The sequence below is a fragment of the Botryllus schlosseri genome, chromosome 13 (genome assembly GCF_051294905.1).
Source record: "Botryllus schlosseri isolate E-star chromosome 13, Bs_hap1, whole genome shotgun sequence".
Lineage (NCBI taxonomy): Eukaryota > Metazoa > Chordata > Ascidiacea > Stolidobranchia > Styelidae > Botryllus > Botryllus schlosseri.
In genome coordinates this window covers 14,913,527-14,931,571 of record NC_137248.1, presented here as the reverse complement: position 1 = coordinate 14,931,571, position 18,045 = coordinate 14,913,527, and the positions used below count along the sequence as shown (strand labels likewise).

General features: G+C 43.0%; 4 protein-coding genes across 9 annotated transcripts in view; 2 read left to right on the top strand and 2 right to left on the bottom strand.

Annotated features, from left to right (window-relative positions):
• Positions 1 to 18,045, bottom strand: part of LOC145453226 (uncharacterized) — a 555,138-nt gene that overhangs the window by 54,331 nt on the left and 482,762 nt on the right. The gene's annotated exons all lie outside the window — the stretch shown is intronic.
• LOC145453237 (uncharacterized) overlaps positions 1 to 18,045 on the top strand; it is a 348,886-nt gene that overhangs the window by 11,985 nt on the left and 318,856 nt on the right. The gene's annotated exons all lie outside the window — the stretch shown is intronic.
• Positions 1 to 18,045, bottom strand: part of LOC145453228 (uncharacterized) — a 378,716-nt gene that overhangs the window by 170,872 nt on the left and 189,799 nt on the right. The gene's annotated exons all lie outside the window — the stretch shown is intronic.
• LOC145454043 (uncharacterized) lies at positions 1,863 to 8,442 on the top strand. 4 transcript variants are annotated; one of them, XM_080332026.1, is made up of 3 exons: positions 1,863 to 7,081; positions 7,145 to 7,234; positions 7,439 to 8,442. In XM_080332026.1, exons 1-3 carry the CDS (start codon positions 2,414 to 2,416, stop codon positions 8,099 to 8,101), a joined length of 5,421 nt encoding a protein of 1,806 aa, XP_080188152.1. In that variant the 5' UTR covers positions 1,863 to 2,413; the 3' UTR covers positions 8,102 to 8,442. The 4 variants fall into 4 exon arrangements, with proteins under 4 accessions (XP_080188152.1, XP_080188150.1, XP_080188149.1 ...); XM_080332024.1 differs by having other exon boundaries at positions 1,863 to 4,169; positions 4,359 to 8,442; XM_080332023.1 differs by having other exon boundaries at positions 7,145 to 8,442.

Here is an 18,045-nt window from a genome sequence, read left to right as displayed (position 1 = left end):
ATAGACCCTACCCCTATCTCGTAGGTCATCATTTCGCGTTATTCATGGTATTTTTTGGGTATTTTAAGCTAAAACGGATGATAAATTCACAAAAAGGAGTACATTTGTGCGAGGATATTTTCCTGGAGAAGGAGGACGTATGACAATCCCCCTATTAGTATGAGGATCAATGGGACATCAAATATATCGCATTACCGTCAACCTTACTGAATATACGAGTTTTCTCAAACACCTGATAGGACTGACCTCGATCGCGTCACACTCGAATGATCACAGCTGATTTGCGCACATCAAACCGAAATTACAAGCATTCGTACGACAAGTGATGAGAGCCCGTCAGTGTGATCGTCGTTTCCGTAGTAAAAACAGAGTGATTTTGTCGAATACCACACCGTCCGCCGGATGTATCACTAACTAATTCCCCTACCCTTTTAGACCTGGGGGTAAAAGGTCATAGCTCCCGATCACCATGTTACAATACTAACAACTCTACCGAAGGGGATGGCACGTAACAGTATCTTGTGGTCGATTAGCTTTTCATAATAATATGAAATCCACATAAATACATCCCGTTGGAGTCGTTGAGGGGGTAAAGTTGGTATCGTTGTGGGGTAAGATTTTATTCACCCTCAAATTACTATGTTCTTGTTGTGCTAAACACGATTGCACTAACGACACATGCACACCCCACAAATAGGTCGCTGCAAAGTTTCGCTGCACGCAGAACTATTATGCCTTGTATGGAGGTGATCACGAGCCGGTCTTTCCAAATATCTACTCAAAAGTGGTGGACAGACTTGGCGTAGATCCATGGTCACTTATACCCGACACTTTTGTTCGAGGCAAATGCTGGGAGTCAGACGGGCGAACTACGTTTTCGATTGTGGTATGTGTGCTTGGAAAAATACAGTACAAATACTGGGATTATATCACACCTAAAAATGCTTTCGTGTCTAAACTTGCCGCATGGGCCAATCGAGTCGACTCGCATAGATATTCCTAGGTTATCCTTGAGGGCTGTATTACTGGCTAGTTTTTTTTTATGGATGATTGACAACCGTTAGCTGTCGCTATTGCACCATTTACATGTTACATCAGGGATGGGCAGCTTCTGCAGTCGGTGGGCTGGGTATAGGATAATGAAGTGCTTGGGTTCGAACAGTTCTATGGGAACCTACTCTTTATAATTAAACTAGAAAGTAATTTTACGATACCAACTATCATTTAAAACTACTTCTACTTGAGTACTACAAAAGACACATTTTGTACTTCATTTGAAAGGAAATTTAGCATGTGTCGTAAATCGTTAGATATATCTCGCTCCTCGGACCAGAATCGGTAGTTGCGTATCCCCTACAGTGCTTAGCACGTTGTGTAGAGAGTGATTGCAGTGGCGCCCTGCTTCATTCTCGTCGCGTAACGAACGACGTCGATTTCACACCGTTATAAAGTACTTCTTGTGAGAATTATTTACCATGCTCCCCGGCTATTCCCGCTACGACATGGGAGCATTTGGCTGTACTAGGGTAAGTATACCCCGACATGGTCGAGTGCGCTCGATCTTTTTCATGTAACGATAGTTTGGTGCGCTTTTACTATTCACATAAACCTGTTTACACAGGCCCCGTATCCACGTAATAGCCTGCACAATACCATCATAGCGTCACTTTTCCGATTTGGCCACGTAAATACCCGACTTTTGTAATCTAGGCCCACATTTTGCGTTACTCGTGGTGTTTTTTTGGATATGTTAAGCTAACAAGGAGGACAAATTGACAGAAAGAGAGTACATTTGGCCGAATGGGTTGACATATCTGGGGAAAGGAGGACATATGCTGTTAGCGCGCGCGTGCGGCATTGCATTGTTTCGTGAATCCGTTGTGTATTTTCAATTTAATTGTCGCGTTGTCTGATCATCATCATTATTAGTCTCGTTTTCGTTCCCTATATATTCAATGCTGGATAACGTTTCGTTGGTTACTTTGCTGAACAGACGGTTGGAAGATTCTTGGGATAAAGCATCGTTGTAAATCCTACTTTGTGCCTACTTTGTACCGACTTTGTGCCTTATATTTCTGCGTACTGCGTGCTGCCATTTGTGCTGTTCACGTTCTACTAAGCGTTAATTTGGATTAAAAGGTTGTTTGATTTACACCGGCCTTACATTCTACCGTCAAGATTAGACAGGCTTCTGCGCCTTAGTCGCCACACGCTCATTTCGTGTGCCGCGCAGAAACAATTTACAACGTCTGCAATTAACGTTTGCCTCATATTAGAAGCAAGACAAAGTAACCCTCTCCGTACTATTCAACGGAGATTTGGTTCGTTTCATCGTCAGAGTACTTTCGATTGCACCAATTTAGCAATCACCATTAACTGCCCTGATCTTTGAAGACAAACGATTAGTATCAGAATGCCGCTGCAACACTCTCCGACCGACGAGAAAGTTCGATTAGCTCCTTCGTTCAAGACTGTCGCCAAGATGACCGTTGAAGAGATGCGTATAGAACTTGCTGCTCTCGAATTGCCAACCACTGGGAACAAGGCCGTGCTATCGGAAAGACTGAAGAAAGCTCGTGAGTGTAAGCCCGACAATTTGGAGACATCTAGAACGCAACCGCCAGATTCACCGGTGCTAGATCAATCCGCGGCTTCGCCCGATCCATTTTCACTTCAGACCGAGAAGCCGAACGACATTATGATGATGTTTACACTGATGAAACAACATCAAGAAGCCGCCGAGAAAAGATTCCTTCTTCAGATTGAAGCGATGCGTCAGGAGGCGAAAGAAGAGAGACACAATTTAACTCAATTCTTCACCGACGTTCGCAAGGAAGCAGAGAAATCCAACTCTAGCGGAGATTCCAATTTGCCCAGAGTCATTGGTAAGCGATTTAGGCGAATGAATAAAGATCTTCTGGAACTATTGCAGGCACTCGAACTGAAGTACACGACTTCCAACTCGGTCGAAGAAATTGAAGTGTACGTGAAATCGGTCGAGATGTCCATGACGGATTTGAAATCCTACGTAGATGGTAAAATTGATCTATTGGAAGATGGCGACTTGAAGACCGAGATTATTAACGGTTTGAAAGATGCTACTCAAGTCTATTTAACCAACATTCCTCAAGCTAGGTCAAAGCTATCGAAATTGAAAGCGATTGACGAAGCTGACAGGACAGCTGGAAGTCTACCAAACGGTGTGAATCCGCCCTCATTTTATGGCGACATACTTTCTTTCCCGTCTTTCTGGGAGGCGTTTGAACCACTTGTTCATAACAACCAATCGGTCAGTAAATTTTACAAAATGACTTATTTGAAGGCTGCTATGAAGGGATCGGCGTCTGGTGTTCTGAACGGCTTTCCGTCTAACGCGACTAATTATGAGCCGGCGATTGCTGCGGTACTGCAACGATTCGGCAGGACGCAAGCAATTATTCGCAGTCACATTAAAGATCTGCTTGAAGGGAACCGGGTAGATTTCGAACTCGACAAAGTGCGAGGTATGCTAGACCGGGCTAATGCAAAGAGGTCAATACTGACTCAAAATAATATCACCTGGGATCAAATGTTCACTCAGATATTGGAATCGCAGCTACCTCAGAAATTACTCGAGCGTTGGATGCGTAAAATCAGCCCATTGATAGAGTCCAACGAAGTAGCTTCGTCCGATCTAATGTTTGAGTTCATTGCAACAGAATTGGCGACTATGGACACTCTGAAGAGGTCTAGCTCCAAGCAATCGGAGAAGCAACCGAAGACGAAGCAGCAGACCTCCAACACCGATAAGTATTGTTCCGCTCAGTCTTTGGTAACTCAATCGATGTCGTCTCTCTGCGCATATTGCAGCAAGTCTCATCCGTTACTGGATTGTAGAGAATTTCTGAAATTAACCCCTGCTCAACGAATGTCTCGTTTGTTAACGAATCCCGGAAAGGTGTGTTTCAGGTGTCTCGCATCGCAGGGTGAGTCTGGACATCCTAAGCAGTTCTATCAGTGCAAAGCCCGGTGCGAGGTCGAAGGATGTGGGAAGGCTCATCACCGACTACTGCACGTCACGGAATCGTCGAATGCGAAAACAATGGTATCCACTGCCAGGCGATCAGCAGCGTCGGACTCCGAAATCGATACCTTGCTTCCCACCGCACTCGCGCAAATCTCAAACCAGGGTAAGACTAGGCGTGTTCGCATAGCTTTTGATTCGTTGTCTGAGAAGTCTTTCGTCACCCGGAACGTCGCTGATTACTTGCAGCTACCGGCTATTCGAAAGCAACGAATGAATATTAGTGGATTTGGCGGTAGTTCAACCTCTAGTTCAATGGATCTAGTCACATTCAATCTGGCACCATTACATTCAGAACCGAGAGGCTGTATTGAAGTTCAAGCGTTCGTTCAAGACGGTGTTATTTGCACACCCTTAGATAACATCACTTTACGTTGCGATCAGGTTAGACACCTTGACGGATTGCCGCTGGCTGACCCTCTCCCAAGGGACGACGGTACGGTGGATATACTATTGGGAGGACGTTATTATTTCTCACTGATGCAAGGATCGGTTATTAGTCCTGAAATCCCCGAATCTGGACCATTTGCAATTGAAACTATGTTCGGTTGGGTATTGGCTGGACCCTGTAGTCGTAATTCCTCAGTTAATCGTTCTTCTAATTGTTTGCTTACCAGAAGCTCGTCAAAAGTACAGCGCTCTGAATTGGATCCTTGGCAACTGTTGGACAACAAACTCGAACGATTTTGGAAGCAAGACTGCATTGGGCTTACAGATAAGGATTTGGTTCATACTTCCGACGAGGTTGACGCGATTGCACAATTCAATGATTCAGTGTCGTTCGATGGGGATAAGTATTGCGTGTCGTTACCATTTAAACGCGACGCAATAGAGTTGCAGCCCAATTTCGCGCAGGCATATTCTCGTTTGCTAACAACAGAAAAGGTTCTAAGGAAAAACCCTGATAAATTGACCAAATACGATCAGGCGATCATGGACTACGTAGACAATGGTTTTGCTCGAAAATTGTCGCAAGCGGAATTGGATAAAATTAGTACGATTCCTCATTACTATGTCCCGCATCATCCGGTTTTTCGTGAAGCGAGTTGTTCCACGAAATTGCGAATTGTTTTCGACGCAAGCGCTAAAAATGGCTGTGGGTATTCGCTAAATGATTGCGTTTTGAAGGGCCCAAATTTGTTACCCGACATAGGAGCTGTGCTACTACGATTTCGCACTCATAAAATTGCTTTGAGCGGTGACATTCGGAAAATGTTTTGCCAAACTGCTATTAATCCGGATCATCAGCGTTTCCAATTATATCTTTGGCGAAATTGCGAATCGCGTAGAGCGCCAGACGTATACGTTATGGAGAGAGTAATGTTCGGAGTCTCGTCAAGCCCTTTCCTCGCTATTCAAACAATCCACCATCATTCTAATACTGCGCCGATTATTGATAAATTTGGTCGCGACTTGGGCGATGAAATCGTTCGCAATATGTACGTCGATGACATTCATGTAGGTGGAAATAGCGTTGAAGAGGTTGTCGGCAAGCAAACGAAGTTGGTTGAGTTTTCCAAGGACGGTGGATGGTCCTTGGTCAAATTTGCGTCCAATAATCGAGAGGTCATGGATTGCATTCCCGAGGAAGCTCGGTTACCGAATTGCGTTCTCGATCTTGATGATGCCAACAATGGTGAGGCCTCGTCTCTCGGTTTGAAATGGCACACGGCGCAGGATGTCATGTATTGTAATGTAAAACCCAAACTGCTTGAGCAGGATAAAATCGTCACAAAACGATCTATTTTGAGTAAGCTCAGTCAAATCTACGACGTGTTTGGATTTTTTTCAGCATTCGTTATCACAGCAAAGACTTTGATGCAAGAATTGTGGAAACGAAAAATCGATTGGAACGACCCGGTTGACGACACACTCGCCAAGAAGTATCGACAATGGACCGACGAGCTGTCGCTTCTAGAGTCCATCAAAATTCCACGGTACCTTTTTTGTCAAATACGTTCTACAAATTCCATGCAGCTTCATGGTTTTGCTGATGCCTCCGAAAGTGCTTATGGGGCTGTAGTCTACATTAGAGCTGAAGATGACGTAGGCAATATTCAGACCCAGTATTTGATTGCTAAAACGAGAGTGGCCCCATTGAAATCAATATCTGTTGCGCGACTCGAGCTAATGGCAGCCCACTGTCTGGCTAAATTAACTAGATACGTTTTGGATGCGCTGAGTTCTGAAATTTCTATTGATAAAGTCTATTTGTGGCTCGACTCAGAGATAGCTCTAGCATGGATTGACAAGCCAAGCTCTCATTGGAAAACGTTTGTGAGGAACAGAGTTCAGGAAATTCATGATCTCGTATCCCCTCACGCTTGGAGACATTGTCCAGGCATCGAAAATCCAGCAGACTACCATAGCCGCGGCATGGCGCTTCATAAATTGAAGAATTGTTCAACCTATTGGCACGGACCGGGTTGGCTGAGGTCTGAAGAGTCTGACTGGCCTGTGAAATCGCACCTGGAACAACCGAATCCACAAGCCGAGACAGAAACCGCAACTCCTCGCGTGTTGGTGAACATCACACAGCCACTAATTCCTTTTTATGTTGATCGCTACGGTAACTATTCCAAAATTGTTCGTATTACAGCGAGAATCATGCGTCGGCGGCATCGTGATTATATGAAAATGGACCCAGAGTGCACCAATCGATTCGTTGGACCAAATGAGTTCAGGATGGCGGAATACTTCCTTTTACGTCAGATTCAACGCGCAAGATTCAGCAGCGAATTCGAAAATCTCGACAAAGGTAAGAACGTGTCGAATAAATCAAAAATTAAAGACATGGATCCCAGAATAGACCTCGAAAACGAGCTGATCGTTGCCGGTGGTCGGTTGAGTTTGTGTGATTTACCAGAGTTCACGAGTTCTCCAATTATTCTTCCCGCCAAGGAGCCGTTAGTGGATAAACTCATTCTACATATCCACGAAAGCAACTCGCATTCTCCTCAGGACACAACAATCGCTATTCTTCGTGAGCGTTTCCTTATTATTCATATCAGGAGCGAGGTAAGAAGGGTATTGCGAAATTGCATCGTTTGTCGACATTGGAACACGAAACCACTCCAACAGAAAATGGGCATTCTGCCAAAGGAACGCATTTGCGCTTCTCCGGCATTTTCTGAGGTCGGGTTGGATTTCACGGGGCCAATTTATATTAAAGTAGGTGACGACGCGATGCAAAAAGCGTATATTTGTTTGTTCACTTGCCCCCACAGCAGAATGATTCATTTGGAATTGACCAACGATATGTCCACGGAGGAATTCATCGGTGCTCTGCAACGAATGATAAACAGGCGTGGCTGGTGTCGAGAAATTATATGCGACAACCAACTGACTTTCAAAAAAGCTGAGCGTTTAATTCAGATTTCCACACGCGCGTCCTTCAAGAAGCGGTCTGACAACGAAGCTCTGCAGAAATTCCTTACCGACAACGGGATAACGTGGAAATACATTACCGAACTTGCTCCACACCGCGGTGCCTTCTACGAGAGGATGAACAGATCCATTAAAGAACCTCTCAGAAAGATTCTGGGTAAGGCAAAATTGAACTTCACTGAACTCTACACCATTTTGACAGATCGAGTGTGCGATGAACCAGCGGCCGTTGACGTATCTCGGTTCCGATCCGAGAAACCCGCAAGCAATCACTCCAGCTCATTTGGCAATTGGTCGGCCACTGCGACATATACCGAATTTTCCGTCCAAAACGCGTGTCAACGTCTCGAAGCGATTTCGCTATCTCCAAACGCTGTTGCGACATTTCTGGGCGAGATGGTCGAAGGAATATCTCCCGACGTTGATCAAAAGAAAGAAATGGGCTTTCGAACATTCTGTCCCAAACGTCGGAGACATTTGTTTCATCGCAGACGACGGATACGCGCGCTCGAATTGGAAGGTCGGCAGAATCGTGCATGCTTTCAAGGGCAAAGACGGCCTCGTGAGAACATTCAAATTGAAAACCGCTCATGGATATCTTACGCGACCTATACAAAAACTCCATTTACTGGAGAAAGATTATTCGGTTGACTGTGGCCAGTCAAAGGGGGGTGGATGTTAGCGCGCGCGTGCGGCATTGCATTGTTTCGTGAATCCGTTGTGTATTTTCAATTTAATTGTCGCGTTGTCTGATCATCATCATTATTAGTCTCGTTTTCGTTCCCTATATATTCAATGCTGGATAACGTTTCGTTGGTTACTTTGCTGAACAGACGGTTGGAAGATTCTTGGGATAAAGCATCGTTGTAAATCCTACTTTGTGCCTACTTTGTACCGACTTTGTGCCTTATATTTCTGCGTACTGCGTGCTGCCATTTGTGCTGTTCACGTTCTACTAAGCGTTAATTTGGATTAAAAGGTTGTTTGATTTACACCGGCCTTACATTCTACCGTCAAGATTAGACAGGCTTCTGCGCCTTAGTCGCCACACGCTCATTTCGTGTGCCGCGCAGAAACATATGCTCCCTTGAATGAGGCCGTATGGTAACCCCATCAAAATAGGAGGGTCGATGGATACATCAAATGTATCGCAATGTGTTGCTGTCAGCCAGAAAACGCGAGTTTTGTCAAACAGGCGGATTGATGACTGACATCGATTGTGTCACGCTCGATTGATCACAGCTGATTTGCGTACATCTGACCACAATGAAATTACAAGTATTCAAGCGACAAGTTTGTTTGTCTGTTTGTTGGTAGGGTATAGGTATTATCGTTTTGTGGTGGATAGGACTTTGCTAATATACTTCTTGTGGTGCTAAACCTGATTGCACTAATAAGACCTGTATAGTTGAACATAATTCCGACAATGGGTCAATACAAGGTTTCGCTGTACGCAAATGAATATGCAACGTTATCTCCATATCGTGTAAAGATAGTAGAACTATCGTGCCTGGGTGGTCACTTGACCGTATCCAGCCCTGGCACCGAAACCGAGCAAAATAAGGTCAGTCAGCTGATCGATGGTGAAGCGAGCTATCGCCGGGCTGGATGCAGCCAAATGGCCTTGAGAGTCGGATTTATGCTATGTTTTGCCCTCACAACATGTGGAAATAACAGGACTTTACGTGTCAGCCGGATTTTTTGGACTTTGATTTGGCAACGCGAGTCGGAGTGGAGTCAGATTTCGAAATATCTCACTCATCTTTACACCTCGCCGAAAGTAGGCTAGATTGCGTCACGTATGATCTGTCACAATTCATCCTCATTATTGCACCACCGAAACTGAGCATGTTTCAGCAGAATAAGGTTAGTCCGCAGATCCCCGATGAAGCGAGCTATCCCTGATTCGTCACTGTACAACTGAATCTGACATCGTACTCGTAGTTCCCGAGTTCAAACGGGAAATACGAGGCTCGAAAGGGATGACACAGCGATTCTCTGTCGGTAACACCCCGCCGAAGCAATATACCCGTAGCATGACATTGTAAATATGTTTGGAGGTGTTGACATAACAAGTGTTGAGGATATGTTACGGCACACGCGAACACAACTGATTGTCTACAGCGAAATGAGTCGCCCTCGAATGACAAGTGCGCGGTGATCCATATCTATCGTACAGACGGGCAAAGCATCAGTACGACAACAGATCGATTCAAGTTGTACAACATGTACAGCATACAAAATTAATATCCCTCGGTAAATTACATATCATTTATAGGCACTGGTATGATTACGCTTGACCAGGCGTGAAGCAGTAAAAACACGCCATCATAAATACATTGTTCGGATGGGACTGTCTGTCCTTATGAAGACGCTAGAACGCGGTATAGGTATGGAACAGACACATTTGTTGCTTGCACCGAATACTAAGTTACCGAGTTCGAACGGGAAATGCGAGGCTCAAAGGGGTGACACAGCAATTCTCTGACGGTAACACTCCCCCGAATCAATATATCCGTAGTATGATGCAACTATGCTTGGAGGTATTGGCATAGCATGTGTTGAGGATATATTTACGACACATACGCGAACACATCTGGTTGTCTGCAGCGAAATTTGTCGACTTCGAGCGATAGTGCGTGGCTGCCGAAGCAATAGTTCCGTAGTATGATATTGTAAATATGTGTGTAGGTGTTGGCATAGCAGGTTTTGAGGATGTTTTACGGCACACGCGGTGATTGTCTGCAGCGAAATGAGTCGCCCTCGAACGACAACTGCGTGGTGAGCTCGTGATCGATATATATCGTACAGACGGATAAAGCATCAGTTCGACAACTGATCGATTCAAGTTGCATATCGTACAGCATACAAAATTAATATGCCGCGGTAAATTGAATATCATTTACAGACACCGGCATGATTACGCTTGACCAGACGTGAAGCAGTAAAAAGAACCCCTCATAAATACATTGTTTGGTTGGGAGTGTCTGTCCTATATGAAGACGCTAGAAGGTGTTGAACAACAGTTGTTGCTTGCACCAATTACTAGGTACGAAATATCGGAAGTTAACACGTTGATGTAAGCCAAATTGAGAATCAGCTATTTCTTTAATTACTTATGATACTCATAATGTTACTTTATTTAAGTTAATCTATGCTGGGGCGCCTAATACACATTTCTACTACGACATTCATTCTGATTCTCGATACGACTCGAAATGACACACATATTTCTAATCATAACAGATCATTTCTCGTTACTGTCTGGGTCGACAACAAAGCAAAAGGGTCCAAGTACCATAGTATGAGACAGACCACAAGCGTCACTTTACACAGCCGAACGTATGGACACCTAAAATACGCACCACGATCTCATGGCTCAGAAGAAAACTATACTGACGTCACGGCCGACAATTATTCCTATGAGCCACCGTACACGAAAATGAACGACAAGTCATCCAGTGGATTTGACGGGCAATTATTCCCAAGACTCGTCCTTGGATTGACCACGGACCGATAGGTCAGGGCAGGCAGCTATTATCAAGCCACATCGTGTACGACCAAAGTCAGCTCTAGATCGTGGAAAAATACAGTAAAATTACAATGAATTAGCATAAATCCCAAGTTTCGTGTCTGGCCAGAGTACAAAGGTCAATCGAGATTCTTTGTTCGTTTTCTCTCTAGCGTTAATTATTCCCCCTTTTTGATTGCCGCACACAGGGTCATAAAAGTATTGCTGCAAAAATGAGAATCGGGTAATTCTTTAATTGTTTATTATACTGATAATCTTTGTTTGTTTATTATAAATCGCGAAACGGCGTCTAATGCACATTTATCTTACTACTGACACCCATATTGGAAATTCATCGAGTTCTCAGAAAGATGGACCTGCCCCTCGATCAGATAGTAATGGGCGACCCAGATGGTATTAGACTCTTTCGAAATTTGAGGTCATTATTGCCCCCAACCCTGAGAACCCTGCTACAGGGCTACGAATTTTTGTCATGGCAAAAAATCGCCAAATTGTTGCAGGAATTTTGGAATAGTGAGAAAATGGATCGTCAAGCCGCGATAAAACCGTACGCAATTCCGGCATCTTATCCAGTGCATAGGCAAATACCGACAGCCGTTAATACACCGAATTCCGTGTCTTATCCGGTAGCCACGCCCACGCCAGTGACGATATATAATTGTCAAACTCCGAGAGATATGCCGTGCTGCCCTACTAGGAGCTCGGAAGACGTGAGAAGTCAAACGCTGTATCAGGGAGCTGGGGTCGCTTACACGGTGGAACCCACACGGCGGAATCCTGAACGATAAGTAAAGAAGAATCGTTTTCAGCTGAATCGGAATCAGCCAACCTTGAGAGGTAGGACCGATGTGCCTATCGACAATAGAGATTCCACTCCAGCGAACAGTTATGAAGCGAGAAGAATAGCTCAAGAACAAGGTACATCGTATAATTTTCTTGAGAACCCAAACGTCTTTGAAAAGCTTGGATTGTATACGCATCCTTCTAATGGCCAGAAGTTAATGGTGTGCTACCTATGTAAAAGTATAGGGCATTCTGTCAGCCAGTGTTTATGCAAAGTAATCCTCTGGATTAACAAACTAGTACTTACTAAAGATGAGGAGGGTGAATGGATTGTCCGCCCTCGCTCGAAACCCCTTCCAAGCCCATTGTTTGAAGAAGTAAAACTTAAGTGGGAATCTTTCCTCCGAGGTGAAAATCCGGAGCGCAGAAAGCTAATGACAATCCAAGATTTAAACCAATATTTCGCTGATCAGGGGTCCCCCAGTTTGCAAGAGAGAGCGCGGTTATGCGAATTGTATTTTGACGAGCGCCCAAAACGACGTGATCCATTAAATTGGCAACATAGACCAATTTTTGTTCCGCCAAATATTGAGGCGCCAATGGTTAGTGCTAATCCTGTGGTTTGTCGTCCAAATGGTCAGCAACGGCCCTTTCCTCATTGGTCGGATTCAGAATTGTTAACTGGGGTGAATTTGTCAAAAAACGGTTAGCTACACTGGCTCATTTTGTGAACCAGTGTGCAGACGAACTATTACCACATAGAACTGCGAGAATAATAAATAATTTGTCATTGCCGTTATTTAGTATGTTTGGGGAAATCAAAGATTCTGATGAATGTAATTTCGCAAAGCTTTTTGGGGGGGAATTGATGTACCTAGTCGATATGAACACTAATGTAAATTTTTTAGCAGACACAGGAAGCGTGCCAAATTTGATGATGTCGTCAACGGCGAAACTGGTTTATCCCTATAATTGGCGAAGGCGGTATTCATTGCGTATGAATTTACAAGGTATAGGTGGGTCGTCACAGGTTGAGTCATTAATATATATAGAAATTGATGGGGTTTCAATTCCTTTTGCGTGTGGCAATGTCCCGTTAAATATTATCGGATATCATTGGATAGACAAGGTTATATCGCTGCCTTCAATTGATGCGGTGTTAAAAAGCCCGTCAATTGCAAGTCACGAGCTGGCTCAGTCCGAAATAGGTGTTCCGTGTTCATTGTCGACACATGCCGTAATAAGATATGATGGCGAAGGGCGGGAAATAAAAACTTTGGCCAAACAAAGAAATAACGTGAAAAACAGCAATCGCGAAGCTGTTTCGAATGTTAGGTCGTTAGAAATTGGAAAGTCGCACCCGTGCCAATTTAATAGTGACAGCGCCGTTAGGATATGCGCTGAAAATAGTGGTGAAATGCAGGCACGGAATTTGGTCACATTCGGTGTAAAATGTGAGTGCGACGGGTTGAAAAGTTTTAGGGCGCAAGATCTTTTCAATCCAATAGGCCCCGATGTGGATGTTGACGTCAGCGTATCGAAGCATCAAAAATCTCATAGTGGAGAGTTATTTGCCTCGTTTCTAACGACAAATAAAAGGCCAAAATATCTCCCGCGAAAAGTATTCGATGGTCCAATAACGGAATATGTGTTGCAAAATGAATCGGATATAGAGGTTGGATTGGAATTGGAAGAGCTTCGTAAGCAATCCGTATTGCTGTCAAAAGCGCCATTCCAACAGCCCGATCTTAATGACGACGCCAATACTATTATAGACGAAAAAACATGGAGAGCGGTGTACGAGCCGTTTGCCACAGAATTGGAAGATCTTGTCGGGCATCTGCAGGGAACACAAGCCATGAGGTATCCATGTAAAATAGAACTTAAAGATGAGTCGACTACTCCCTTTGTGTCTTCGCCTTATAATTTAAGGGGTAAAGAACAATCGACTGCTTTGGAAGAAGCAATTGAAAAATTTTTGCATCTTGGTATTGCAGAAGTTGGGTTTGCGGATTGGATGTTGCCTATATTTGTGGTTCCGCAAAAGGTGAACAGCGCCCAAATGAAATCTGGGGGTTGGACCCAAAAATGGCGTGTAGTGCAAAATTTGCAACCGTTAAATTCGAGAATCCGAATAATGGAAATGACCATGCCTCTAGTAAGCGATATGAAGCAATTGGCTCAAGGTTGCGAAGTCCTGTCATTGATCGATTTACAAAAGGCTTATTTCCATATTGACGTGGCCGAAGAATCAAGACATTTCTTGGGTATTGCGGTAAAAGGGCATTGTATAAGATATCGGAAATTACCCATGGGGCTAATATTTAGCGGGGCCTTATTTACTATTAATATTTTAGAGGGGGTTATACAACCAGTTCTTAAAAAATATAAGGCTTATATGGTGTCCCAAGGTAGAGGGCACGAGTTACTTTCAAACCCAATTGAGGCTTATATTGACGATATCTTTTTATGTACAAAAAATGTGAATGATCATTTAATTCTTCTTAAAATTGTATTCGAGCAACTTGCACTAATGAAATTGACAGTCAGTATACATAAGTGTTATTTTGGTAAACGAAAAATCGAACTGCTGGGTTCTACAATAACCGGCCGCAATATTGAAGTCCAACCTCAACGCTTGTTTGCGCTGAAAACTATGGCGCCCCCAAGAAATATTTACGAATTGCGTGGGTGGATAGGATCTATACGGTATATTTCTGATCATGTACCAAAACTAAGCGTAAAACTAGCGAACTTTGATTCGCTCACGGGGAATGTGCCTGCGACGAGGGCAAAATTAACGCCCGTATTTTGGACAAGGCAACTTTTAGAAGATTTTAAAATAATTCAGCGTAGTCTTGATAATCCTCAGATTCTGTTTCATTTTGATCCCAAATTGCCATTGTTCGTGGAAACTGATGCTTCAGACGTTGGGTTTGGGGCAGTAATGTTCCAAACAGAACTGGGAGCTACACACCCTTTCGACACGGTGTATCCTCTTGCGTATTATAGCCATAAGTGGGTCACTTCTACCTCGCGGGCGTATAACGCTTGTACTAAAGAATTGAAGGCACTTCGTGATTCGGTTGAAAAATGGCAAACTATTTTACGATGTACTCCTTTTACAATAATCACAGATAACGCTGGAGTATATGGACTACTTCAGAGGATGACCAGCCGGGCAAAGCATCCTAGCCCCGACCTGTTATTACAACGGTGGTTGAGTTATTTGTCCGGTTTTCAGATAAAACGAGTTATTAATTTGAAAACAGATGAAGTGTTCACATCGGATGGTCTGTCTCGATCTTATTGGATGCAGCTCGCGGCGGATGACCAAGACCCAGGCGTGTGGACAGTGGTCGCTGATAATCAAGGCGGCGATACAACTGGGGGTGAAGTGAGTTCAAAAAAAATTGCAGAAAAAATATGTCGACGGGTACTACAACTATGTAGGCATGAGTCTTGTAAACATGTGCAAAATGGCTACCACCCATGGAAACAAGTTCAATTAATATTGCTTAAAAGTCTCGACATCAATTTTCCGATTGACGAATTGAAAAAGGTGTTATTAAATTGCAGACGTGCAATTTTAAACGAGACGGGGGTGGCAGGGGCACATGGGCATACTCTTGGACAGACGCCTAAATATGATGAATATAAAGGTAACGACACTTTATTCCACATAACTAAACAAGAAAATTTTGAGTCCATAATACAGGGCGAATTAAAATCAATGAATCGCCGCTATATACATTTCACAAATAGGCGTGCTGAGATTAAAGATAGACATCGACAGAAGGTGGTGAGCGCACAACCTCAAGTGTTGCGACGATTAGGATATCATTTTTGGCAATCACCGAATCCAGAAGTTATTTTGTGTAAAGAATCAATCCCCGGAGTATTATTAAGAGTGGAGGAATGAAATAAGGTGATATTCACCTAGTAGAAAACGGCCTGAGAATTAATAAAGTAAATAATCGCAAGATGAAGCCTTGGTTGTTGTCATTATATACCAGGCTACAGTTTAATTGGTTTAAAGGCGGGTGTATAATATAGTTATCGGTAAGCAACATGTTTTAGATTTGAAGAATGAAAATTGACGTAATCCCAAAAGGCTAATATTCGGTGGATCGTTTCGCTGAGATAGCGGGAAGATCACCGGAAAGAATACCCATAAGGCCTGTGATTAACAGTCGGAAACATGAGTCATGTGATGCTTCGGTCATACGATCATTTGTATGATATTGTCGTCATGGGCTATAGTGTGCACCATGGCAATAGATATGCGGGCGGAAAATGCACATGCTCCTATATCCTTGGCCTTGCATTTCTACGAGTTACGTTGCATCGTGCATCAGCCCCGAAAATATAGCATCCTGGCGCTTTTTAGACTATTAACTGTGTGAAATTTTGGATTTTCAGAGTGATAATGTGACTTTTACATGTTACGAAATTAAAGTGGCTTTTTCTCAAAATTTTATATTTTTCGTACCTTGAAAGTTATGAATCATTTTTGAGGCAGAAAAAATCGTCCAATCAACGTGAAAATTTGCAGGTATATGTATCTTGGGATGCTCCTCCGGATGAAACTGTTTATTTTCTGTTATAAATGAAGGGTACCTTCCTTTAGGCTCAACTAACTCAAAAATGTGCAAAATTTTTTATTTTTTTTTTAATTTTCAAATTTTTTATCAGAGAATAACCCTTGTTGAAAAAAAAATAGTTTCATCCGGAAATTAGGGGTAATTTGAATCTATTATAGGCACCAAGAAAAAATTTCACTCGAAAATTTTACCAGAAAAAAAATTCACAAAAAAATAGTTTGAAAAATCATAAAATCGGTTGAAAGTCGAAAAAACGTTGACCATTTTTCACCAAATTTTCACCAAAGCTCGAATGTCCAACACAGCACCTTGTGTCAAAATTTCAGAAAGATTGCTTCATTAGTATCAAAGTTATGGTTATATTACTGATTTCCCAATTCGAGGGGTAGCCTAGCCTCTTAATACGTTTGGGCGATTTTAATATCATCTGACATAGCAGACAGGAATACATGAAATAACAACGGGCCCACCCGAATATGTTCATTGTTCAATTATTATTTACGGGTCCGACATTTTCCCAAGCAACACCTCACTCAGCGAGAGGATAAAACATTTTTAGCAGTATATGCAATTTCCAATAATATTGACCGAATCAATATTGAATTAAATAAAATTATAAAAAATTTATGATCCCATGGGTGTCCAAGTCAAATGATTTTTTGGTGGGGGGGAAGGGGGACGAAGTGATGTTCCGGCCCTTTCTCGCTCACAATTATATTAGGGAGTTTGGGGTGCGGTAGTTACGGGCCGGCCAAGAATGCAAATCGGTTGTTGCGATAAATCGTCCCCTATAAAGTTGAGCAAATATTATGACGCAACAAGAAAATGACGTATCATCGATAAAAAGGTTGTTTTCGGGCCTTTTCATCGTATTCCTTATATTGTCTTCCGATATATTTTCTTGGTTTCTAAGTAAAATGAATGTAATCGTGAGTAATCATGATTACTTTGCCAATGTAATCGTAATCGTAATCGACTACTTCCTGATTTTGCTGTAATCGTAATCGTAATCGCGGGATTCAAAAGTAATCGTAATCGCAATCGATTACATTCATGAAGTAATCACCCCATGTCTGAAATGTGGCCCGCGAGAACGTTTTGTGAGGCCTGCGACGTAATTCTCGAAATTAGATATACCATCAGGTAAGAATTGCTAGGCCAACCAAAATTTGATTAGCCTGACCGCAAAATTTGATGATGACTAAAACATCAGTTTCGACGGCTTGGCGACTTGGCGTAACCAGGGGCCAACTAGATTCATCGTACCAGATATATTTGACTTGTCCAGCACTCCTCTATGCGTATTAGAGTCCGCGTGTAACGACATGCCCCTCTTTGTCTCAAGTACCGTATCAAGATCAGAACACAACAATCAAACCCAGCACGTAGTTTATTGGAGGGATCATAGGAGGAAATTTACAATCTACTTTCAGAGCGATTAGTGACTTTCAATATCTTATCCCGACTTCAAATATTGGATGATTTGCAAGTCAGAGGTAACCATCCTCTTACCATATGCCCTTGGTTATTGAAATGCGCTATGATTGATACATTATTGCAAACAGCTCTTGGACGCGATCCACCACCTCACATTGTCGATCCTATATTCAGAGATTATATTTTTGAGCAATACCCAAACAGAATACTAATTTACACCAATGGATCTAAAAACATCA